The 26817-nt window shown below is 40.8% G+C and overlaps 1 protein-coding gene across 4 annotated transcripts in view; it reads right to left on the bottom strand.

Moving 5' to 3' along the window:
- The window catches only part of MARK1 (microtubule affinity regulating kinase 1), a 139475-nt gene extending 113098 nt beyond the window's left edge, over positions 1-26377 (bottom strand). Inside the window, exon 1 of one of the 4 annotated variants that reach the window (XM_043922801.1) lies at positions 26013-26377. In XM_043922801.1, coding sequence (XP_043778736.1) covers positions 26013-26063 — 51 coding nt within the window. In that variant the 5' untranslated portion in view covers positions 26064-26377. The remainder of the gene's footprint in view (positions 1-26012) is intronic. The other 3 variants (XM_043922802.1, XM_043922803.1, XM_043922805.1) reach the window with 3 other exon arrangements.
- Positions 26378-26817: the final 440 nt, after the last annotated feature.

Raw genomic sequence — 26817 nt, 5'->3', positions numbered from 1 at the left:
TTCTTCCTTATTTTACTATAAATATATCTGCCTATATATCAACCAATTATTTCTTCCTTTATATTCCCCTCCCCCATCCCCCTAGCTTTTTATATGAATATTGAAATTACAAGGTATAAAAGGAGAATGTGACTCAGAAGAGGAGTGACCATTACCCGAAAAGGGATAAAGGTATTTCATGTCTTTCGTCTTTCAAGGAGAGGGTTAACATGTTTTTGGTCTACCTATGAGAGCTGTGTCATATTAGGCAAAAGCATAATTTGCTATTATCTTTATTTGGAAGTTAGGTATGGCTAAGATTGGTGTGGCCACATCCCATACTTAAAGGGGATGTCCAAGGTGACACGGGACAGGCTGTGGTGGCTTCTGGTATGTGAACTTAGCTAGGCTAGAGCTACAGTTCCCAGAGCTACATTTCCCTTCCCTCTATGGTCCTGGGTTAGTGTTCCGAGCATTTAGTTGCTAAGTCATGTCCAACTCTTTATAACAGTTTGCACTGTAGCCCACCTGGCTCCTCTGTCCATGGGATTTCCCAGGCAAGAATACTGAAGTGGGTTGCCATTTCCTTCTCCAGGGGATCTTTCCAACCTAGGGATCAAACTCGCATCTCCTGAATTTCCTGCATTGCAGGCAGATTCTTTACCCACTGAGCCACGATCTGGGTTAGTACTGGCACATTTATTTGCTCTGAAAGTCCATGCAGGGCCAGACACAGCTGCAGCTCATGCCTGACACAGAGAATCTGTTGGCATGTCTTGTGGACATGAAGCAGCAGCCAGGCTTCTGCAGCTCCTTCAGCCCCACGGGACCACTTGCCTCAGCTGCCCTGCATCCTGAGCCAGGTGAGTGCGCATCGCTACAGTGAAGGGCATCAGCCTAGCCTGCAGGTCACCCTCCTGAGAGGCTGGAAAGCGATGACAGAGACAGACACTTAAGTGCCAATCTGTCCTCAGAGACTCCAATGTGTCTTGTTCCCCACTACTTTCACATTCGTCTTTCCTTCCTGACTGGAAAGCCTTGTAATTTCAGCTTCTTAATACCAGACTCCAAAGCAGCAACCATATATAAAACACTTAGCCAGTTCTCACAACTCTGGAACTTTAATGCCATAGCAAAACCCTTAATCTATATCATTTATAGGATTCTGCTTCCCAGACTGAATTCAGATGTAATAATATAGATAAGATTGCCATGGTCTTACTTGTGGAAGGCAGTCAAACATGAAAATGTATTCCTAATTTAAGTCACTATTATGCAAACTTCACAAAGGTGAAATTAATTCCTCTGAAGAGAAAAACAGCTATCAAGCATTATTTCTAGAAAAATAAATGTTATTTCCTTATAAGAGAAGGAAGACAAATACAGAATTAGAAGAACTCACAACTTCACCAAAATTTTGCTCATCAAACCATTACCTATCATTTCTAAGGGGCAAAAATATAAGTATCACAATTCAAAAAAGACAACAGAAGAACATTATATTTCAGCATACATGATGTCACTACCAAAATTATCTTCAACTTGTAAATACCTGACTTAAAACCTGCCTTTAAATTTGGGTTCAATAAAATCAATGCGGTCTCAAGAGAGAGATTCCATTAGCATGTTTAAAGCAGTAATCGATGCTAGTACATTTGCACTCTGTCTGCAGAATGAGTGGACTGACATGAAGAAAATGGTAAGCATGGGAAAGAGGGAAGCATAAACACCGTTACGTTTAATTGTGTATCTTCAACACTGTGGGGTAGAAGAAATGCATCCTAATGAGCAATGTGAATCTTCTTGTCACCTTGGTTTCGTTTCTTTGGTACCATTACTGAACACCTAACTATTGCCAAGTATGTTCGGTTCAGTTCAATCGCTCAGTCGTGTCTGACTCTCTGTGACCCCATGAACTGCAGCACGCCAGGCCTCCCTGTCCATCACCAACTCCCGGAGTCCTCCCAAACCCATGCCCATCGAGTCGGTGATGCCATCCAACCATCTCATCCTCTGTCATCCCCTTCTCCTCCTGCCCTCAATCTTTCCCCGCATCTGGGTCTTTTCAAATGAGTCAGCTGTCTGCATCAGGTGGCCAAAGTATTGGAGTTTCAGCTTTAGCATCAGTCCTTCCAATGAACACCCAGGTCTGATCTCCTTTAGGATGGACTGGTTGGATCTCCTTGCAGTCCAAGGGACTCTCAAGAGTCTTCTCCAACACCACAGTTCAAAAGCATCAATTTCTTCAGCACTTAGCTTTCTTTATAGTCCAACTCTCACATCCATACATGACCACCGGAAAAACCATAGCCTTGACTAGACGAACCTTTGTTGGCAAAGTAATGTCTCTGCTTTTTAATATGCTGCCAAGTATGTAATGTGTATCTATTAACTTAAACCTGACAATCTAACCAACCAGGTAAGTATTTTATTCATTTTAGATAAGAAAATATGCCTAATATTATACACCTCTGTTGTTGTTCTGTCGCTAAGTCATGTCCGACTCTGCAACTCCATGGACTGCAGCATGCCAGGCTTCCCTGTGCTTCGCTATCTCCCAGATTTTGCTCAAACTCAAGTCCACCGAGTTGATGATGCCAGGCAACACCTTATAAATGAGTTAAGTTGGGGATAAGCACCCCAAGGATGTCTTATCCACAAAATTTATGCTCTTAAGCATCACACCTATCACAGGTATGTCCCCTGCCACTGAGAACACTGATGTGACCACACATCTATCCTCCTCTGTGCCCTGCTCTAATCCTTGTTTACCAAGCCACCTCACACAATTCAGACTTCCATTTGGCTTTCTTGTACTTAATAGCAGCATTTCAATGAGCCAGAATATTATACTTCACACTGTAAATTTAATGTATTAAAATTTACCACAATTATTACTTTTTTGGTATAAAAAGGAATAAATCCATGACCTAAACTACAGAAATTCTAGTTAAAATCATGTGTAATCCAACAGTTCTAAGGTAAGAACTTAAAACTTTGGCATGCTCACTTCCTTTATTTCAATGTAATAGTAGTAGTGGCGGTGGTAGCAGTAGCAGCTACGTCACACAGCTTCTCCTGGGGGCTTGGCACTCTTCTAAGGGCACGATATACATCCAGTCATTTAAACCTCACGACAACCCTAAAAGATGGTCACTACTGCTATTCCATTTAACAGATAAAGAACCTGAAACATAAAGAAAGGAAGTGCCTTCCCAAGATCACAGAGCTAGTAAATGGCAAAGCTTGGCTTTGAATATGCCCTAAACTCTGGAGTGACACTGCTTTTGCATCAGAGCTGGGGTATACAAAGGGTGACTCCCCCTCTTCAGGAGGTGGACAGGGGTGGTTGGCCTGTGTCTTATTTCCAGAGACACTCCTCCCTGAGACACTCCCCTAAACCCCAGGCACTCCCCTGGGACGGCTCTCACTACAGCTTGCCAGAAGACCTTACAAGCTGACACAGCTGAGTCACCAGGGGATACAAGAAAACATGGGCCTAAATTATATCTAAAAATATGGTACACTGTTCTAGAAACTTCCGAGTTCTTTCAAGTACAAGTTCCCCCAAGTACTAAAATCACACGGCAAACTCGTCAGAAATTACAATGGATGTTTGTTCTTTAAAACATTAAAATACTCCAGTACTCAATGCTTTAGTCTAAGACTTTCAGTTTAGATATAGTTACTAAGCTAACAAAATTCTGTAATTTTCCTGAATATAACAAGCTAATAATCATATCAACTTAAATGTCAATATACTTTCTGAATAAATCTTTTAAATTATAGTAAAATTTTAATTGATGACCTATGAACATGAACATGAGGGGTAGAGGGAAATAATCTTCAAAACACCACAGAAGTTCATTTTAAAAATGACCAGAATTTAAAAGGCAAATACCTTATCTCCATAGCCAACGCCTCAGATTCTTAAAGCACTTCAACATTTTCCAGAGAGTGCCATCAAGTAGCTACTAGGTGTACAGGACTGTGTGCCAAAGGACTTCTGGAGAGGCTGTATTTTACTGACATATCCTTGCTATTTAATATGACACAGCAACAATTCTGAAAGGTTCTGAAAGCAAAAACTATACCAGCACCACTGGCTGACTGACACGGCAATCAGGAACAGGGATCCAAGTCTCCAGGAGTTTGCAGCACGGTATATAGAACAGACTTAAGGAAATCTCAGTACAGTGTGAAAGGGCTGTCCTTTGAGGGCACACAAGCGAGAATCCACGGCATGATACTCAACTCCACCAGAAGAGAGAGCACAGTCTCCTGCTTGACACACTCTTCCCTCCTTGGTTCTACCCCTCCTGGAGAGGAAGGGAAGGTAGGGAAAAAAGGTGGAAGTACTCAACCAAGGTGGCAGCAACCTTATCAAGGCTTTCCTCCTTAGCATGTTTTTTGGCCACTGGTCTTTAAGAACTTACTAAAGAATCAATCCCCATGTTTAAACACGTGGCCACTGTCACAGAACTTATTTCCCTCCAGCTTTGGTATTTAAGCAGTAAACAGAAAGAATCTAGAGTGGCCAGAAGGACCAATGGCATGACTCAGTAGTGCTCTTCAGTCAACAAATAATTTCTGTAGTGAAAAAGGAAGTACCAAAATTCATGTGCGTGCTCAGTTGCTAATTCATGTCTGGCTCTTGGAAACCCCACCAGGCCTCTCTGTCCATGGGATTTTCCAGGCAAGAATACTGGAGTGGGTTGCCATGCCCTCCTCCAGGGGATCTTCCTGGTATACCAATGAGTGTCAGAAGAAAGGGTAAATAACTTATCCAAGATAACTAGCTAGTGACTCATTAGAAGCTAAATAATGTTCCCCTTTAGTTCAACTCTATTCACTACTAATAAAAATCACAAAGACAGGGTGCCATGAACGGATAATGAGTTACCTACCTCAAGCATTTGCTAAATCCTTGTCCTAAGCCCTTTACATCACCCTATTCTTCTGCCCTAAGTCTAGAGAGGCTCTACTTTCTGACCTCATTTTTTTAAGGCTACTCTGGACTTCTTTAACCTTATTCTCAGTACCTACTACCACGGTGAAATGTGCATGGGATTTCACTACGAAATGTGAATCTTTTCTTAAATGGTGTCAAAGAAATAACTACCTTGATACTTGTTAAACAGTAGGAAGAGTTTATTGAAGATTACTGCACAGGGATATTACAACAGGGGTGAGAGATCACCTCTGAATGCAGCAAAGACATCTGGGGCTTTACAGCCAAGGGGCACAGGGAGGGTGTCAGTGGCAGAAAAATTACCAGGAGGAAACATCAAGGGTAGGGGGTTCTTGCTAAACTGGCCTAACAGGATTCTTACGGGTCAAGAACTTCGACATCAAAGACAGGGGATGAGAAACTTAATTAGATATCCAGGGTGGTCAGATAGCCAAGAGTTGGGAGTTCTCACTTAACTGACGTCGCTGAACTCTGCTGAGACTGGACTGTGCAGGCTCTGCAAGGACAGGACAGACAGGGAGGCCGAGGTCACAGCCGAGCTGAAAAGAAGGCTCAGAGGAGCCTAACTGAAGTTTGATCAAGGACCGAGATGGACAGGCATTCTCCTTTACCAAACCTTTCTCCAAGTAGGCCAAATTAAGTAAGTCTCCTATTATAAAATTTTTATAAGTCCCCTATTAAAAGCTCTTTCATGAGCCATGAGAAAGCAGGACACGGAATTTAAAAACTGGAATGTTTCTAAAACATGCCAGCATACCTAGAATACAAATCTAATCCTGCTGACCCTTTACTTGCATCGCCCAAGGGCCACCAGTGTCCCCAGGACCACTTCCTGCTGACGCAGGCTGCAGGGCCCTCACTAGACACGGCCATTCCCAGGCTACTGTTTGCCTCCTCTGACTCCACATGCATAATGCTCCTTTAGCCCAATATTCTCTTCCTCCCACCAAATCAATTTTCCAGAGAGCTGGCTGTTGGCAAAGGACGACTTATCCTTCAAGCCTTAGTTCAAAGGCTATTAACTTTTCTTAAGCACTACCTCCTGCGTCCCCCCACCCTCTTCAGTTTGTGTTCTGACCACTCAGACAAGGAGCTGTAACTTCCAACTGCACTCTCTATGACTATCTTCCTCTCCAGGCTCTGAGTCCCTCCAGAGCAGGGAACAGGTTTCATCTGCCTTTGTATCTTGACTGTCTACAGCTAAGGTGAAATAAATAGGAAAGGAAATAAAGGAACGCCTTCTTTTGAAACTGAAAGCAGCACTGCTGGTTCCCAGAGGACAGGTACTGATAGCGCGGGCTCATTCACTCAGTCGTGTCCAGCTCTTTTCGACCCCATGGACTGTAGCCCGCCAGGCTCCTCTGTCCACGAATTTCCAGGCAAGAATACTGGAGTGGGTTGCCACTTCCTCCTCTGGGAGGTAGTCCCGACCCAGTGATCAAACCTGTCTCTTGCGTCTCCTGCACTGGCAGGCAGATTCTTTAGCACCTGAGAAGCCCAAAGGAAAGGCAGTCATGCTTCAAAGATTCAAAATAAACCTGACACTATATCCCTTACAGGTAGTTCATTAAGACTTTGGTCCATTTCTCAGTTTCCAACTTTTTACAGCCTGAACTAAACTCATAGAAGCCAAAACAATACTAACTAGCACCTCCTCAGAAGAAAGAGGCAGCCTACATCAGAGGCACTGTACGGGGAACTCCTTGATGTTGGCACCTTCCCTCGCAAACAGTTAACCACATAAAGCTGGGAGACAGGAGGAACACAAAATTCCTCATTACCCCCTTCTTCCATCTTCCACCTATAAGCGCCACACATGTACCTTATTATTGTCAAGCAAGACAATTCCAGTATTTTCTACTGCTGTCATCACCTACCAAAAGAACTGATTCATCATGTCTCTTATCCCACTTGCTTAGTAACCAAAGATAATTTTCTTTTCACTTTAATCAAAAGATGAGACTTATTACACTGTAACCATCATCATCATCATAGCTCAGTGTTTTACAAAGCCTAGGTGGTGGATATCCATATCAGAATTACTTGGGCTCTACCCTAGAGAAACTGAGTAGGAATACAGACTGGAGAGAGCAGGGAATAGGGAATGAGAATTTGAAATGGTCTCCTCAGCTGGTCTGAAAACTCACTATATTTGATAAAAAAAATAACTCTGATTTATCAAAATGCTGAGGGCCAAAAACTGTGCCAAATACTATGGTAGGTAACATACAATATACACAAATAATTTGGAAGTAATCACTGACAAAATTTTCAGTTGAGTTAGGAAGGTAAAATTTATACACAGAGGAACTATAGAACAATCTTAACTTTTATGATATAGAACGGCCTTCAAAATTTAGATCAAGTGCCCAATCTTTAAAATCTTTAGGCACAGACCACTTTTAAGAATACTGACATAAATTGTATATGTATTACTTTACTCACAGATCTTGTACATAAAAAATAATAACATAAAACAGGTGAAAGGTTCTTGAAAATACACCAAAACTAGAGTAGTGCAAACTTTATAGTAATTAATAAACTATTACTAATACTATACAATATAAATATGCTTCCTGACTTTTAAAATTTTGATTTAACAATTGGTGATACAGAGATTGAAGGACTGATTATAAGTTAAGCATATGTCAATATTTAATTTCAATGACTATCATGGATTTTAAAAAAGTACCCCATATGAATAAAAGTAGTTCATTTCTGGTTACATTTATTTATTTATAATGTCCACATTTCAATCTATCCACCAATTATGTGAAAAATTTTTATAAAAGTAATTTAGGAGACACCTACCTGATGACAATCAGCTGTTCTTGAAAGGTAACTATTTTAACAATTGTAACAAATGGCTTCCACAGTCTACTAAGATTTTTTTTTTATCTACAAGACTTATAAACAGCTTGGAAAACTGTCCACATTTTAAAGTATACAGATATGAGTATTTCAGATATGACACACAGTTTAGGGTAATAAATTATATGAGTATAAAAACTTCTGAATTCCCATTTTCAAAAAACTTATTACAGCCTTTCTGTAGTATAGTAGGCAAGATACTGTAGTGGGTCCTCCAAGATAAAGCACACTTTTTAAAATGCATTGTTGAGCTTGAACGGAATAAGAGAAACATCGAAGAAAAAACAAAACAAACAAATATATAAAAAACAAACTCCAGCTAAAAGCTACCACAGAAGCCATCATTGCCCTAGGGCCAAATACTAAGCCTTGGACCCGCTACAAGGAGGGAGACTCTGAACCTATAACACCCTCATTAAGCGAGGATCCCTATTAGGAGACTGAAGTGGACCAGGTCAGAAGGGGCTCCCATCAGGGGCAAAGACAAACACAAACCCTCTGCAGAGGAAATCATCCTCAATTTAGTCTCCCAACTTTCACACAGATAAAAGTCAGACAAATATGAGTTCATCAGCAAAGATCAGCAAATACAGAAGAAAAAAGTCACAGTGAGTAAGCAGGCCCAAACAAGAGCACTAAATCCCCAGGGCCTTGAGACAACGGAATATCCAGATTCAGAATGTAAGTAACTATGTATTAATGTTTAAGAAAATGTAGATTTTATCACAAAAGGAAGCAAAGATAAAAAAAATATTTAAAAAGCCAGACTGACCTAAGAGAAAACCTTAGAACTGGTAGAGATGAAAAGCTGAATTAACAAAACTAAAAATTCAACATATGGGGAAAGAGAAGAGTGGAGAATGCATCCAACACTCTGGCTTTTCAGGGAATCGCCCAAGGGACTGGTTTCCATCCAGCTCTGCTCAGGTGCTGATGGGAACTGGCATATGCTAGATGCCAAGTGGCCGCTGAGAACAAAAAGACTGGTTCAGGGTGTTGTGCTGCTTCAAAGAAACCACGGTACAGCAGACAGACACCAGAGGGAGCAAAAGATTGCAAGCTGCCACCCTTAAGGAAAAAAAATCCTAAAATTTCTCTAATCAGGAGTCTAGCCAGACAAGTGAAAAAGACAACTACAGAAAAGATTGGAGAGCTCTGAGAATCTCCAGTTGAGTTGAACAGTGAAAATCCTTCCTTGTATCAAGGCAGTACAGAAAGACCAGGAGAGGTAGCCATTTTTAAATTGTTTGGGTAACAACACAAAACTACAAGGAACATGAAAAGAAAATTAAGAAAACAAAAAACACTATGATCCACTCAAGGAAAGAAAGAAAGTTTCTAGAAATCGAGCCTAAAGAAACAGTCATATGCACTACCTGACAAAGGGTTCAAAATAACTAGCAGAAAGATGCTCAATGAGCTTATGAAAACGATGCATGAAGAAAATAAGAATTCCAACAAAGATGCAGAATCAAACAGAAGTGCTGCAGCTGAAGAATGCAATAGCTAAACTGAAAACCTCATTAAAGAGGTTCACCAATCCTTGATCAAGCAGAATAAAGAATAGCAAACTTCAAGACAGGTTCCTTGCAGTTATCTAGTCAAAATAATTTCCCTGGTAGCTCAGTGGGAAACAATCCACCTGCAATTGGGTTTGATCCCTGGGTCAGGAAGATTCCCTGGAGAAGGAAATGGCAACCAACTCCAGCATTCTTGCCTGGGAAATCCCACGGACAAAGGAGCCTGGAGGACTGTAGTCCATGGACTTGCAAAAGAGTTGGACATGACTTAGCAACTAAACAACAAAACAAAATAACAACAAATAATGAAAACAGAATGAAGAAAGTCTAACATAAAAATGGAATGCCTATGGTATTTATAAGGACCAATATCTAGATTATGTGGCTTAGAGGTAAAAATTCCACCCACCAATGCAGGAGATACACGTTTGACCCCTGAGTCGGGAAGATCCCCTGGAGGAGGAAATGGCAACCCACTCCAGTATTCTTGCCTGAAAAATCCCATGGACAGAGGAGACTGGTGGGCTCCACGGGTCAGAAAGAGTCAGACAGGACTGAGGGACTGAGCATACACACACATCTACACAGAAGATGAGAAAGAACAAAGTTTAATTTAAAGGAAGAAATGGCTGAAAAATCCCCAAATGTGGAGAAGGAAACAGATATCCAGATTCAAGAAATGCAAGAGAATTTAAATAGCGTGAACCCCAAACATGGTAAACCCACAGACGTCCATGCCAAGACACATTATAATCAAATTCTCAAAAGTCACAGACAGAAGTTTTAAAGCAGCACAAAAAAAGGGACTTGCCACATACAAATGAACACCCAAAAACCTAGTAGTAGATTTCCCAGAAGAAAGTTGGCAGACTAGGGGGAAAAAAGCAGTAATACATTCAAACAGGTAAAAGAGGAAAAAGAATAACCACCGGCCAACCAAGAATGCTGTATCCAGGAGAACTGTCCTTCAAAATGAAGGAAAGAGAAAAAAAATTTCAAAGATAAAAGCTAAGGGAGTTTATCACCACTAGACTTGTCTTACAATAAATGTTAAGGTAAATCATTCAAATTAAAACAAAAAAACACTAAATAGTAACAGGACAAGTATTATATATAAATGCATATACATGGAATCTAGAAAAGTGGTACTGATGAACCTAGTAGAGAATGTACTTGTGGACACAATGGGGAAAGGTGAAGGTGGGATGAACTGAGAAAGTAGCATTGAAAAATATATAATCTCTGTGTAAAACAGATAGTGGAAAGTTACTAGATAACACAGGGAGTCTGGCCCGCTGTTTTGTGCTGACCTAGAGGAGTGGGACTGGAGAAGGCAATGGCACCCCACTCCAGTACTCTTGCCTGGAAAACCCCATGGACGGAGGAGCCTGGTGGGCTGCAGTCCATGGGGTCGCTAAGAGTCAGACACAACTGAGCGACTTCACTTTCACTTCTCACTTTCATGCATTGGAGAAGGAAATGGCAACCCACTCCAGTGTTCTTGCTTGGAGAATCCCAGGGTCGGGGGAGCCTGGTGGGCTTACATTTATGGGGTCGCACAGAGTCGGACATGACCGAAGTGACTTAGCAACAGTAGCAGAGGAGTGGGACAAGGAAGGGAGGCAGTCTCAAGAAGGAGGGGATATGTATATATAATAAAGACAGATTCATGTTGCTCTATAGCAGAAACCAACACACTGTATTGCTATTTTCCACCAATTAAAATAAATAGTGACAGGAAAGCATATAAAAATATAATGTCAGTAAAGGGAAATACATAGATAAATACAAAATTCTGTAATACTGTAATGATGGTGCATAAGCCACTTTAATTCTGGTACATTAAAAAAGAAGTATGTTTAAAAACTAACTATAAATATATGTTAATGGACACACAATATAAAAAGACCTAATCTGCACAATCAATAGTATAAAGTATTGAGGAGGGGGAAATAAAAGTGCAGAATTTTTGTATTAAATTGCAATTATCAATTTAAAACAGACTGCTACAACTATGAAGTATTTTAAGGAAGTCCCATGATAACCACAAAGAAAATACAAAAGAGGCACACACACAGAGAAAAAGAAACAAATGAATAAAGCATGTCACTACAAAAAATAAATCAGAATACACATAAAGACAGCAAGAGAGGCTGAGACCAAAAAAAGAAAAACAAGACAAAACACAACAAAATAGCAACAGCAAAGTCTTCCCTATCAATAACTATTTTAGATATAAATAGATTAAACTCCCTGATCAAGTCAGAGTGGCTGGAAGGATTTAAAAAAAAAAAAAAATCCCAACTAGATGCTGTCTAAAAGAGCCTCAACTTAGATTTAAGGACACACATGTGCTTAAAGTAAAAGGACGACAGAAGATATCCATGCTGGTAACCGGCAGGGGTGGCCATACTTATATCAGACAAAATAACTTTAAGTCAAAAACTGTCGCAAGAGACACAGAAGGACATTACATTAATGATAAAACGGTCAATTCACCAGGAAGATGTAACAATTATTTATAGATTCAAAGACAGAGCACTTAAATACAAAGCAAACACTGACAGAAATGAGGGGAGAAATACACAGCAATACAATAACAATAGATTTTACCACCTCACTTTCAATAATGGATACAATCCCAACAGAAGATCAAGAAGGAAACAAAAGACTTAAACAACACTATACATTAGATGAAGCTAACTGAAATACACAGAACATTTTACTCAACAGCAGAATACACATTCTTCTCAAAAGCACATGTATGCCTCCAGGTGACAAAATGAGTCTTAACAAGCAGAAGAATATTAAAATCATACCAAATATCTTATCCAAATTGATGGTATAAAATTAGAAATTAATAACAGGAAGAAAAAAATGGAACACTCACATGTATGTGGAAATTAACACAGTCTTAAACAACCAATGGATCAAGAAGGAAATAGAAGAGGAAATTAGAAATATATCTTGAGACAAATGAAAATATACTATATAAAAAATGTATGGGACACAGAAATAACAGTACTAAGAGGGGCACTTATAGCAAAAAATGCCTGCATTTAAATATATATGTATATAATAATCTAACTATATTTCCAGGAACTAAAGAGAAAAAACCTAAGCCCAAAGTTAGCAGAAAGAAAGAAATTAAAACTAAAAGAGTAGCAGAAATAAATGAAATAGAGAATTAAAAAAAAATAGAAGAAGTCAACAAATGAGTTTTTTGCAAAGATCAACCAATGACTTTTTTTTTTAACCTTGGCTAACTAAAAAAAAGAAGATGCAAATAAAATTAGAAATGAAAAAGGAGACCATTCGACCGATACCACAGAAATATATAGGAACGTAAAAGACTGTTATGAACAATTACACACCGACAACAACCTAGAGGAGATGAAGAAATCCCTACAAACAAAATCTACCAAGACTGAATCATAATGAAACAAAATCTAGGGATATAGGTAACTAGAAAGGAGACTGAATCAGTAATCAAAAATTTGCCAACAAAGAAAAGCCTGGTACCAGATGGCTTTTCTGGTGAATTCCATAAAACATGTAAAGAACTTACACCCATTCTTCTCAAACTCTTCCAAAAACTGCAGAGGGTAACACCTCGTAACTCATTGTATGAGACCAGCATTACACTAACACCAAAGCCAGAAAAAGACACTACAATAAAGGGAAATTAAAGGCCAAGAACCCTGATGAATATAAATGCAAAAACCCTAAGCAACATATTAGCAAATCAAATTTAAAAACCTATTAAAAGATCATACACTATGACTAAGTTGGATTTATCCCCAAGATACAAAGATGAGTCAACATATGATAATCAGTATAATACACCACACAGGACAAAGGATAAAAACACATGATCATCTCTACTGATACAGAAAAGGCATTTGACAAAATTCAAAGTCCTTTCGTGATAAAACTCTCAACTCTCTAGGAACAGGAAAATTACCTCAGCATTACATGGTGGCTCAGTGGTAAAGAATCCACTTGCGATGCAGGAGACATGGGGTCAATCCCTGGGTTGGGAAGATGCAATGAAGAGGATATGGCAACCCACCCCAGTTAGCTTGCCCGGAAAATCCCATGGATAGAGGAGACTGGAGGGCTACCGTCCACAGGGTCGCAAGGCTCAGACATGACCACTGAGTGACTGAACAAGAACAAATAAAAGCCACATATGAAAAGTCCACAGTTAATATCATGCTCAGTGAAAGTCCTCTAAAATCAGGAATAAGGCAAGGATACCCACTCTTGCCTCTTATATTCAACACCGTACACTTGTCTCTCAGTATGCTTAGGACACAGCTTCCAGGACCCCCCCTCTACGGCTACTTGGCTGCTCAAGTCCCTTACATAAAAGACAGAGGATTTGTATATAACCTACACACATTCTTCCATATATTTTTACCATTTCTAGATTAACTACTGTAATAGCATGATGTAAATAAAAACTACATAAATAGCTCAATGCATAGCAAATTCAACTTTTGCTTTATGAAAATCTGTAATTTTATTTTTAAAATATCCTTAAATCTACAATTGATTAAACCCATAGATGCAGAACCTGCAGATATAGAGGGCTACTGTACTGGAAGTCCTAGTCAAAGCAATTAGGCAAGAAAAATAAATACAGATAAGTAGGTGGGACTACTAAATACAAAAGTAAGTAAATGGGACTACATCAAATTAAGAAGCTTCTGTACAGCAACGGAAGCAATCAACAGAGTGAAAAGGCAGCCTATGGAATGAAAGGAAAGATCTGCAAACCATATATGTGAAAAGGGGTTAACAGCCAAAATATTTCAGAAACTGCTACAACAGCCAAAAAAAAAAAAAAGTGATTTTTTTTTCTTAAAATTTGAGTAGATATTTCTCCAAAGATGTATAAATAGCCAACAGGTATATGAAAAGATGCTTGACATCATTAATCATTAGGATTAGGAAAATGCCATCAGGAAAATGCATGTCAAAACCACTGTGAAGAATCACTTCATGTGTTAGAATATGTTTATCAAAAAACAAAACCAGGACTTCCCTGGTCGTCCAATGTGAATGCCACTGTCTGCCAATGCAGGGAACACAAGTTCTATCTCTGGCCTGGGAAGATTCCACATGTCACAGGTCAGGTGAGCCCATGTGCCGTAACTACTGAAGCTCCCATACTCTAGAGCCCATGTTCTAAAGCAAGAGATGCCACCACAACCAGAAGCCTGTGCACTGCAACTAGTGAGAAGCCCCCGCTACCCACAGCTACAGACAGCTGGCACACAGCAACAAAGACGCAGAGCGGCTAAGAAATAAATAATGTTTTAAAGTTTATTATTAAAAAAAAAGAAAAGAACAAGTAACGACAAGGATGTGAAGAAACTGGAACCCTTGTGCACTGTTAGAGGGACTGTAAAATGGTGCAGAAAACAGTGTAGACAGGCCTCTAAAAGTTAAAAATAGAACTACCACACGACCCAGCAGTCCCACTTTAAGGTATTTATTCAAAAGAATTGGAATTAGTATCTCAAAGAAATATTTGCAGCATTACTCACAATAACCAAGATATGAAAACGACCCAAACGTCCATCAGTATCTAAGTGTATAAAGAAAATGTGCGATACACATTCAGTGGAGTATTTTCGACCATAAAAAGGAAGGGAATTCTGTTATATGCTACAACATGGATGCACTTGGAGGACACTATTCTAAATTAGTCACAGAATGAATAATACTGCATGAGTTCAGTTGGGCCAAGACGGCAGAGTAGAAAGACCCTAAGCTCTACTCGTCTTAAGAACACACCGAGATCACAATGAACTGCACAACCACCATCATTGAGAAAGATCAGAAACCCACCAGGACACCTACAACTGAAGGCATAAAGGAGGAAACGCAACAAGACAGGCAGGGTCTGTGGACGCGAAACCTAGTTAAGTCCCATATTCCCAGATGGGTGACTCACAAATGACAATCAGTGCAGAAGTTCTTCCACAGGAGTTAGAGGCCTGTGTCACATGCTCCCAGCCCCAGGTCTCATACCAGGACAAGCCCCCAGAGAATTTGGCTTTGAAGGTCAGCAGGGCATAATTTCGGGAGCCCCACAGGACTGGGGGAAGTAGAGAATTCACCATTAAACGGCACAGACTAAAGTTCACACGCTTCAGGACCCAGGACAAAAGCAGTTATTTGATAGAAGCCTGGACTAGACCTACTTGCTGACCTAGGAGAGTCTCCCAGAGAGGCAGGGGGTAGCTGCAGCTCACACGAGTGATGGCTTTTACCTCATGAATGCTTGTGCTGGCAGGTGCCATTGTAAGATCCTCCCTCTAACTCATTAGTACCAAGGCTTGCCCCCACTCCCAACAGCCTGTAGGCACCAGTGCCAGAAGGCCTCTAAGTAACTAACTGGCGAGGAACACAGCCCCACTCAATAGCAGACAGACTACTAAAGAGACCTCCTGAGCCCACAACAGCTATAAGCACACCTCAAGACATGGCCCTGTCCACCCGAGGACCCAGGACCCAGATCTACCCACCAGCTCCAGAATCTCACATCCTAACTCCCCTGACTTCCAGGAAGCCTGCTTTAGCCTCTGGAGCAGCCTCACCAACTAGGAGGCAGACACTAGATGTAAGAAAACCATAATCCAATAGCCTATAGGTCCAGCCTGCCCACAGCAGTCCAGACCCTGACCAGTTGGACCACTGCCCTGCCCACTAATGGGCCAAGTTCAGGACATCCTGACCTCATATCCAACTCAGTCAGGAATCAGACCCTCAACCAGACACCACCTCTGGGATCCCTAGGCCTCTGCAACCAGACTCCAGGGTCCAATGCTGTCTGCCAGCAGTCCAGCATCAATCCCAGGACCTGGCTTCACCCACCAGTGGGCAAGCAACAGCCCCAGAATCTTCTGGATTATGACTCTGTCCAGCAATGAGCCAGGAAAAGCTCTGGGGAACCTAGGGATTCCACAAACAGCCACTTCACGACAGTGCCACTAACCTGCAGCCAGCAGCCTTTCTACGAGGCAGGGCCTAGCAAACTACTGGGCTGGGAGCCAACCAACCCTATGAGACTGCCCACACAGCCCACAACAACAGAAGATCCATGCAGCCCTCAGAGGAGGAACTCCTAGAGCACACAGCTTAGGTGATGAGGACTTCATTCCTGGGACACACAGGATGTCTTCAACAAAAGGCCACTTCTCCAAGACTGAAATATGTAGCCAACCTACCAGATACAAAAAATATAAAACATAACTTAGGCAAAATGTGGTGACAGAGGAATGAGATAAAACTCTTAACAAAAGAACAAGACAAAACCAGAAGGACTACTAAGTGAATTAGAGGTAAGTAATCTACCCAAGAAGGTGTTCAGGATAGTGATCATAAAAATGATCGGAGAACTCAGGAAAGAATGGACGCACAGAGAGAAGTTAGAGGTTTTTAACAAAGAGTTATAAAACATAAAGAACAACCAAACAGCAATGAAAAACACAATAACAGAAATGAAAAATACAGTAAACAGAATCAACAGTAAACTAAATGATACAGAGGAGCAGATTAGCGAGCTATAAGACAAAGTAGGAGAAATCACTGATGCTGAAGAGAAAAAAAGTAAAAAGAACGAAAAGAAATGAGGATAGTTCAAGGGACTTCCGGGACAACATCAAGCACACTAATATTCACATTATTAGGGGCCCCAGAAGAGGAGAGAGAAAGGAGCAGAGAATTTATCCGAAAACAGCATCGCTGAAAACTTTGCTAACCTTGGAAAAGAAACATACACCCAAGTCCACAAGGCAGACACAGAGTTTCACAGGGGATTAACCCAAAGAAGAACACACAAAGATGCATACTAGTTAAAATGACAAAAATTAAAGAAAAAGAGTATTAAAGCAACAAGGGAAAAGCAACAAACAATATACAAGGGAACTCCCATAAAGCTATCAGCTGACTTCTCAGCAGAAACCCTGCAGCCAGAAGGGAGTGACACAATATATTTAAAGTAATGAAAAGGAAAAGCCCACAACCAAAAATACTCTACCCAACAAGGCTCTTGTTCAGATTTGATGGCAAGATTAAAAGCTTTACAGATAAGCAAAAGCTAAGAGTTTAGCATGACCAAACCACCTTTACAACAAATGTTAAAGGAATTTCTCCAGGCAAGAAAAGGCCACAACTAGGAACATGAAAATCACAAAAATGAAAAAGCTCATCAGTAGAGGCAAATATAAAGGTTGGAAATCATCCACACACAAAGCTAGTAGGAAGTTTAAAGTATGAAAGCAGTAAAACCATCTGTATTCACAATAATAAGTTAAGGGATACAGAAAATAACTAGATATACATTATGATATCAGAAACAGCACCTTTGAGGGAAGGAGTACAAAGACACAGTTTTTAAAACTGCATTTACAATTAAGAGACGAGCAAATTAAAACAATCGTGTGTGTGTGTGTGTGTTTTCATCTAAGACACATGAAAACCTCATGGTAACCACAAACCAAAAATTTTTAATAGATATACACACAAAAAAGAAAAAAAGATACTAAACATAACACTAAAGATAGTCATCAAATCACAAAAAGAAAAGACAGTGAGGGAAAGAGCTATAAAAACAACCCAAAACAAGCGACAAAATGGCAGTAAAAACATACACATCGATAACTGTCTTAAATTTAAATGGACTAAATGTTCCAATCAAAACAGAATAGCTAAATGGAAACAAAAACAAGACGTGTTTATATGCTGTCTGTAAGAGACTCACTTCAGATATAAAGACACTCACAGAATGAAAATGAAAGGATGTAAAAAGGTATTCCATGTAAATGGAAATTTAAAGAAAGGTGGGGTAGCAATGCTTACATCAGACAAACTAGACTTTAAAATAGAGACTATAATAAGAGACAAAGGACACTACACAATGATCAGGGGTCAATCCAATATGAAGATATAGTCGTTGTAAATATACATGCACTCAACATAGGAGAACCTAAATATTTTGAGCAAATATTAAATGACACAAAGGGAGAAATCAACTGTAACATAATAATAGTAGGGGACTTTAAAACTCCACTGACATTAATGGATAGATCATCCAGATAGAAAATCAATAAGGAAACATTGGCTTTAAATGACACAACAGACCAGATGTACTTACTTGGTATAGAGAGAGCATTCCATCCAAAAGCAGATCACATGTTAGGCTACAAAACAAGCCTTGGTAAATTTAAGAAAACTGAAATTCTATCAAGCATCTTTTCCGACCACATTATGAGACCGGAAATCAACTATGAGGGAAAAAAACTGCAAAAAACACAAACGGTGGAGGCTAACAATATGCTACTAAACAACCAACAGATCACTGAAGAAATCAAAAGGAAATAAAGCATCTCAGAAAACAATAAAAATCTCAAATAAGCAACCTAACCTTACACTAAAAGCAACTAGAGAAAGAACAAAGCTCAGAGTTAGTAGAAAGAAAGAAATCATAAAGAAAAGAGTAGAAATAAATGAGACACAAAGAAAATAACAGAAAAGATCCATGACACTAAAATCTGGTTCTTTGAAAAGATAAAAAAGTTGATAAACCTTTAGCTAGACTCATCGAGAAAAAAAGGGAGAGGACACAAATCCATCAAATTAGAAATGAAAATGGAAACATTACATCTGACACCACAGAAATACAAAGGAACGTGAGAGACTACTAAAGACAACTACACGCCAACAAAATGGAGGACCTAGAAGAAACGAACACATTTTTAGGAAGGTACAGCTTTCCAAGATGGAACCAGGAAGATACAGAAACATGAACAAATCAATCACAAGTAATGAAACTGAAACTGTGATTTAAAAGGAATATAAATGGGTAGAACCAGTATGGAGAACAGTATGAAGATTCTTAAAAAAAACTAAAAAGAATATCATATGCTCCAAATCACTGCAGAAGGTGACTGCAGCCATGAAACTAAAAGACGTTTACTCCTTGGAAGGAAGGTTATGACCAACCTAGACAGCATATTAAAAAGCAGAGACATCACTTTGTCAACAAAGGTCCATCTAGTCAAGGCTATGGTTTTTCCAGTGATCATGTATGGATGTGAGAGTTGGATTATAAAGAAAGCTGAGCGCCGAAGAATTGATGCTCTTGAACTGTGGTGTTGGAGAAGACTCTTGAGAGTCCCTTGGACTGCAAGGAGGTCCAACCAGTCCATTCTGAGGGAAATCAGTCCTGAGTGTTCACTGGAAGGACTGATGCTGAAGCTGAAACTCCAATACTTTGGCCACCTGATGCGAAGAGCTGACTCATTTGAAAAGACCCAGATGCTGGGAAAGATGGAGGGTGGGAGAAGAAGGGGATGACAAAGGATAAAATGGTTGGATGGCATCACCAACTCAATGGACATGAGTTTGGGTGGACTCCAGGAGTTGGTGATGGGCAGGGAAGCCTTGCGTGCTGCGGTCCATGGGGTCGCAAAGAGTCAGACATGACTGAGCGACTGAACTGACTGATGATTCAGCAATCCCACTCCTGGGCACATATCCACAGAAAACCATAATCTGAAAAGATACATGCACCTCACTTTTCACTGCAGCACTATTTACAACAGCTAGGATATGGAAGCAACCTAAATATCCATCAATACAGAAATGGATAAAGAAGATGTGGTACATGTATACAATGAAATATTACTCAGTCATAAAATGGAATGAAATTGTGCCATTTGCAGAGACATGGATGGACCTAGAGACTGTCATACAGAATGAAGTAAGTCAGAAAAACAAAACCATATACTATCACTTGCATATGGAATCTAGAAAAATGATACAGAGGAACTTATTTGCAAAGCAGAAATAGAGACACTGATGTAAAGAACAAACATGGCTACCAAGGCAGGGATGGGGAGTGGTATGAACTTCTAGGTTGGGTTTAACGTGTATATATCTATGTGTGTGTATATATATACACACACACACTATGTATAAAACTGATAACTAGTGAGAATCTACCATATAGCTCAGGGAACTCTACTCAGTGTTCTGTGATGACCTAAATGGGAAGGAAATCCAAAAAAGAGAAGATATATATGTATAGCTGATTTACCCTGCTGTATAGCAAAAACTATTAATAACACAACATTGTAAAGTAATTATACTTCAATAAAGATTAATTACAGGAAAAAAACTAAAACTAGAGTTACCACATGATCCAGCAATCCCACTCTTTGGCATACATCCAAAGAAGATGCAAACTTTAATTCAAAAAGATACATGCAGCCCAATATTCACAGCAGCACTATTTACAACAGCCAAGATATGGAAGAAAACCTAAACAGCAATCAACAAATGAATGGCTAGAGAAGATGGAGTATATATGCACAATGGAACATTACTCAGGCATAAAAGAAGAATAAAATAATGCCATTTGCAGCAGCAACATGGATGAACCTAGAGATTATCACACCAAGTGAAGAAGTCAGAGAAAGACAAGTATCATACGGTATCATTTATATGTGGAATCTAAAAAAATGATCTAAGCAAACTTATTACAAAACAGAAATAGACTCACAGACACAGAAAACAAACTTATAGTCACCAAAGGAGAAAGCGGGGAAGGGAGAGATAAATTAGGAGTCTGGGACTAACAGATACATACTGCTATATACAAAACAGACAAACAAGGACTTACTGTATAGCACAGGAAACTATATTCAATATCTTGTAGTAACCTATCATGTAAAAGAATCTGGAAAATATATATGTGTATGTATCATATATGCACATACATATATAACTGAATCACTTTGGTATACACCTGAATCTAACACAATATTATAAATCAACTGTATTTCAATTTAAAAAATAAAAAGAAGTTAAGACATGGAAGAGTTAAGGTCCAACATAATCTAATCAGAGTACCAAAACAAAATTCTAAAGAGCCCAGAAGCAAGGCCATGTTCAAAAAAATAATAGTTAATAGTATCCTAGCTTTTAATTAAAAAAATAGGAATTCAAAGACAGGAGATACAAACAGGAAGAAAAGAAATCTATACTTAAATACACCGTTGTGAAAGTATGACACTCAAGAAAAAGAGAGAATCTTAAAAAAAGAGGGAGAGAGAAAAGACACCAACATACTGGCAGATGACTTCTGAACAGAAGCAATGGTAATAAGAAGACAATGGAAAAGCAACTCAGAATTGGAGACTGAGCAAGGCTACCTTTCAAGAAACGGGCAAAATATGTTTTTATATTAAAAAAAAGTTTATGACAATTATCACCAAAAGATATCTATAAACAAAAGGGAAAATGACCTCCAAAGGAAAACCTGAGATGGAAAAGAAATGGCAAAAGAATAGCAATTTTAAAATATGTGGCTGATTCTAAACCACCTAAGATTTAGAGGAGGAGGGGAGGGAGAGGAGGAGGAGAGTTAATAATAGCCTTGAGGTCAGAAGGAAGACGATAGAAGGCAAAGACATTTTTTTTCTCACAATGGATGGTCCTGCATACCCACTCTGGAAACCAATGGTATGGACTATACATACACAGATGTTCAGTTACAGCAGACAGCAATGTTGGCTACAATCATTTCAAAAGTCTTCTTAAAGAAACTTTGGGACAAGGGGAAAACAACAAAGGTTTCTTTGAGCAAAGGTTCAGGAATCAGATGAGCATGGCAGACCCTGTTCTTCCTCTAATTATCTCATATCATCATGAATGTTCTTTTAAAATCTCTGAGACAGAAACAAAACAAAAACCTGAAGAAGCAATAGCACGAGCGCAGCAATGGTAGAAGACATCAGAGACTGGTTATGACCTTGGGCAGCTCACTGCACTCTCTGAGGGCTTTGTAATATGTTCCCTTCCCAGTGTTACTAATATATTTTGATGACAAAGGAAAAAATTCAAACGGGAAATATTATACAACGGCTCTCTTATATATTACTGCCAGTCATTGTGCTGGCACTGGCGGTACAGAACAAAGGAGACAAAGTAAATTAGCAATTAGAAGGCAATATGATAGGTCCCGTGACACGTGATGTACGCACATGGTACTGATAAAACCCAACAGTAGTGGCAAAAGCATACTTCTCTCCTGCCTTTTCACATAATTAACAATTGTTCCCATGAGGCAAACTATTGACGTCCACCTTAGTAGTACCATTATGGTCACCATAGTGAATTTCGGATTTTTGAAAAGAATCATCATCAAGAGTTTTGTTATTAAAAGTTTCAAGACAAATTTATCCAAAGTCCATTTTACAAGATCCTAAGACGGAATCAAGTCAATTTCCTTTGTACTGATCACAATTTCACCACAGAAAGCTAGCTGGGACACTTTGGATCCATAGTAATTAGCAAAATTGGTTTTCCTAAAACATGAGAAAAAATTGTTTCCTAAAACATATTTCAGGAAAATTGTTTAGAAAATTTATGTAGAAAAATTATTTCCTAAAACAGGAAAAAAAACTGTTATTTACAAGCACAAAAGGGTAATGGCAATATATTCTCTATAGCCATGCTGGAATTATCCAAGTATAATCTAACAGAAGTAAAATAAGGAAATATCCATTCAAATACCCATTCTCTTTCTAGACTTATTTACAACCTAAAATCAAACACATTTTGCATAAATTAATTCTACGATACTCAACATATGTTTTCTACCTCACTAGGAAGTATTCATTGCCTTTAAAGTTAATCATCGGTTGTTCTATTGTATTTAGCCATTTGAGGCCTATTAAAAATGCACACACAAACCCTTCATCTAAGAAAATACTTTTGAAAAAACACACAGAATGTTCTCAAAGAAAAGCAATTCTTTCTCATTCTACTATACACCAGTAGTAAAGAGAAGAATATTTACTACTAATGTTACAGTGCTGTAACATCAGTCTTCTGAATTGTTTTATATATAATATTACTGTTTACTTATATACCCTCGATATATATTAGTGAAGGGTAGATACTACATATTTCCAAAGATACCAAATCCATTCATGTATCACTAAAATGTTTATAACAAGTGCAAATGACAGTAAAATTCAAAGGTTCTTTAATTATTTTGTTTAAATCATTTTTAGCAATCATAAAAGGTATTTAGTTATATCCTTAATATTCCAAAAGGCTTACCAGCATTTGATAGTCACGCGAATGTAAATTTTTCACAATCATTTTTTTTTAAATGTCAATTTCACTGAGAACAGCTACAAACAAATGTTCATTTTGATTACCATACTGGTCTTTGTATATTAGCTAACAAGTAGATTTGTTGCTTTATCTCACTGATGAGAAGTAAGCAAGAATGAGTAATGACATTTACTACCAACCAGAGAATAGAGACACGAATGGTGATTCAATAGCCATCACTGGTGATCCCTCTAATTAAAAACCTATAGCACCTATAAAACAATTCAGCCATATTTATACATAGCTTTCTACTGTACACTATCTCTTTGAGACTCTATTTACCTTCCTTCTTAAGTTCCTTGAGGGGAGAGGCCTTGTCTTAAATGTTAATACTACCTCGGCATCCCTTGTAGCTCAAAAACAGAACTGAGTGCATACTTGCTGATAAATTAACAGCTATAGTACAACAGATACTTTTCATGGCAATCAGGAGAATATCAGGATGTGGGTAAAGACAGCCTAAGAGAGTATAGTTATGCACGACAGAACCAACAACAAGGGACAAGATCATAAAAGCAACTTAGAAAAACCATGTCCAGAAACAGAGCAGGTGAGTTTACATAGCATATTCATTTTCAGAAGCAAAATGTAGTACACTGCTATTGCTTAACTGAACTCCCCCCTTCTTCCTGGTTTACATGTGATGCTGCATTCTGTACTATTCCCTGATAGATATTTGTATAATGCTATCTCATGTCTGTATAAAGCAGACATGAGACGGTGGAAAAAGCCGTACTACTCATAATCCAAAAGAAAATAAAAACAATGTATTTTTCCACCTTTCTTAGGTTAAAAACGCAGTGTCTTGCTCATAAAAGCAAAGGTCATCATTTGCCTACTTTTCATTCATACTGAATGACACCGTTTTTTGAAGATTTTTTATTAGGAAAATCCTGTACCACCTTGGCTTTAAAATCAGCTTTAACCTAATTTTGCGTCTTTTCCCGTCATCTTCTTCAATCTCTCAACCAAAATTATGTATCAATTATATTTTTAAAAACAGGCTTTTAAAAAACAGTTATGTTGTAAACTAAGTTATAATTTATGGTGTCAGCAGCCTTGCACTGTATCTTTACCATGTGAAACGCAGGACACTAAACAGCACATAAGCATACTCTGAAATTTCTTGGACCTTCGACAGTCTCTTACCAGAATTTCGTCTCCCTTCTATCAAGTTTCTACGTTCCTCTATGCTCCAAGATTAAATAAACTGTTTATATACCTCCCTCCAACACTTTGGCGGTGAGTTTGTATGTCTTCTCTCTTGTATCTTTTGTCTAAGAATGCCAAAGCCCTTCATTATTTTATTTTACCAACCCTTGGAAGGCTCTCCAACCAAGAGCTGGAGAGTCAAGGAGTTGACTTGACAGAGATTGGACAGCAGACCAAAACTCAGTACCCCTCTAAGGGGTACTCAAAACCGGTCAGAAAAATCAGCCAAGGCCCTCTTTACAGGTCATGAGGACTTAAAAAAAAAAAAATTTTTTTTAAACCCTTTGCCACAAAGAAACTCATGCATTCACACACAATTGTACTTTTCAGAACATGGAAATAACAACTGATTTGGCTCTTTCGGTTTTCAGAAGTTTAAACACAGGGGACACCGGCAGCGAGATGAAAACTCCTGAGGGCAATTTGATCAAAGACACAGAAAATCCTTCCTTCAAAGAAATGCACCTTGTGACACTCCGAGGAGGAGGAGAGGTATTTAAAGTAAAACCTGCCCTGAATTATTACCACTGACTTGAGGAAGAGAAGCAAAAGCCGTTGGCTTCACTGGGCTTTTAAACATTTTGCTGTCACCCTGGAACCACAGAAACGGGTGATGAAATTCTTCCACTCATTTCTATGGAAGAGTATCACACAGCAGTATAAACTCACACCCCAACACACACACATACACACACACACCCGTCTCTAGTCCTCTTCTCGTCCCTTCCATCCCCGACCGTCCCCCTTTGGTGCCCAAGACCCAACTGTGGACCTAATGTGATAAAAAGCAAAGTCATGGGGCAATGCAGGGGGGTGGGGTGCGAAGGACCGAAAGAGCCAGAAAAGCAAGGGGAAGAAGAGGCAGTCGGCCGGCTCGCCTGTGATCATAGAGCAAACATTCGGGTGGGGAATACGGAATGCCGAGTGGAAATAAAAACCTCCGGGATGCCCACTCTGCCATCTCCTTGTGCCTCTCTGCCCTCCATCACCCCCATCCTTCTCCGGAGGACACCTCCGCGGGGAGGGCGCCACCGACGGCGCCCCCCAACCCTCACCCTTCAGAGGAAAGCAGCGAAATGGGGCTGGAAAGGAGGACAGGGGCTAAGCCGGGGGGCGAGGGTCACGCCGGGCTCCGGGTGGAGACCCTGCGGCGGGAGGTCGCCCTGGGGACCCCGGGCGGCCCACGCGGAAGGTGAAGCGGCGGTCGGGGGGCAGCGTCCGGCCCCACCGCTGCCGGGGAGGCTCCGGCTACTCACGTTCTCCGTGTCCCGCTCGTTCACCGTCGGCAATGGCGTCCGGGCCGACATTTTGTGCGGGCGGCGGGGTCGGGCCGGGGTCTCGCGGGCCGGGCAGGGCCCGGGCTTGCTGCGGGCCCCGGGGGCGAGAGGCAGGGGTTGCGGCCGCTTCGCGCGAAGCCGGGGCCGGGCCGCGGAGAGCGGCTCCCGCAGGCCGCGGGCGGTGCAACAAGCGGCCGCGGCGGGGGAACGGGGGGGACAGAAGACGCGGAGGAAGAGGAGGGGGAGCCGCTTCCCGCGGCGGCGCCGCCGGGGGGACGCGGGCCGGGCCGAGGGAGGGCTCCGGGCGAGGGCGGTTGCCCGGCGCGGGCCGGGCGGCGAGGCCGGCGGGACGCGACGCCGAGGCTGGGAGGCGGGGCTGGAGCCGGAGAGGGGCGGTGGGGGGGGGCGGTGTCCGGGCCCCGCTAGGCTCTCCGGGCCATGGCCGAAGGCGAAGCGGCGCCGCAAATCACTGCCTGGCTCGTCCCGCCGAGCGCAGCCGGGAGCCGGGAGCCGCGGCCCTGACAGCACCGCCCGCGCCGCGCCCCCACGCCCCGCCTCAGGTGAGCGGCGCCGCCCGGCCGAGCCGCAGCCACGCGCCCGGGGCCCAGCGCGGCGGCGTCCCCGCGCCCCCGGCGCGCCAACCCAGACTCAGAGTCCCGCGCGGTCTCCGCCGCCGCCGCCGCCGCCGCCGCGCCTGAACCGGGAGGAGCGGCCCGAGCCGGCTGCGCGAGGAGCGGCGGGCGCGGCACGCTGCGCCCGGAGGCACTTGGCGGCCGCCGCCGGG

The sequence above is a fragment of the Cervus elaphus genome, chromosome 14 (genome assembly GCF_910594005.1).
Source record: "Cervus elaphus chromosome 14, mCerEla1.1, whole genome shotgun sequence".
NCBI lineage: Eukaryota > Metazoa > Chordata > Mammalia > Artiodactyla > Cervidae > Cervus > Cervus elaphus.
Note: the sequence above shows the minus strand (reverse complement) of the source record. Positions and strands in the feature narration are given on the sequence as shown.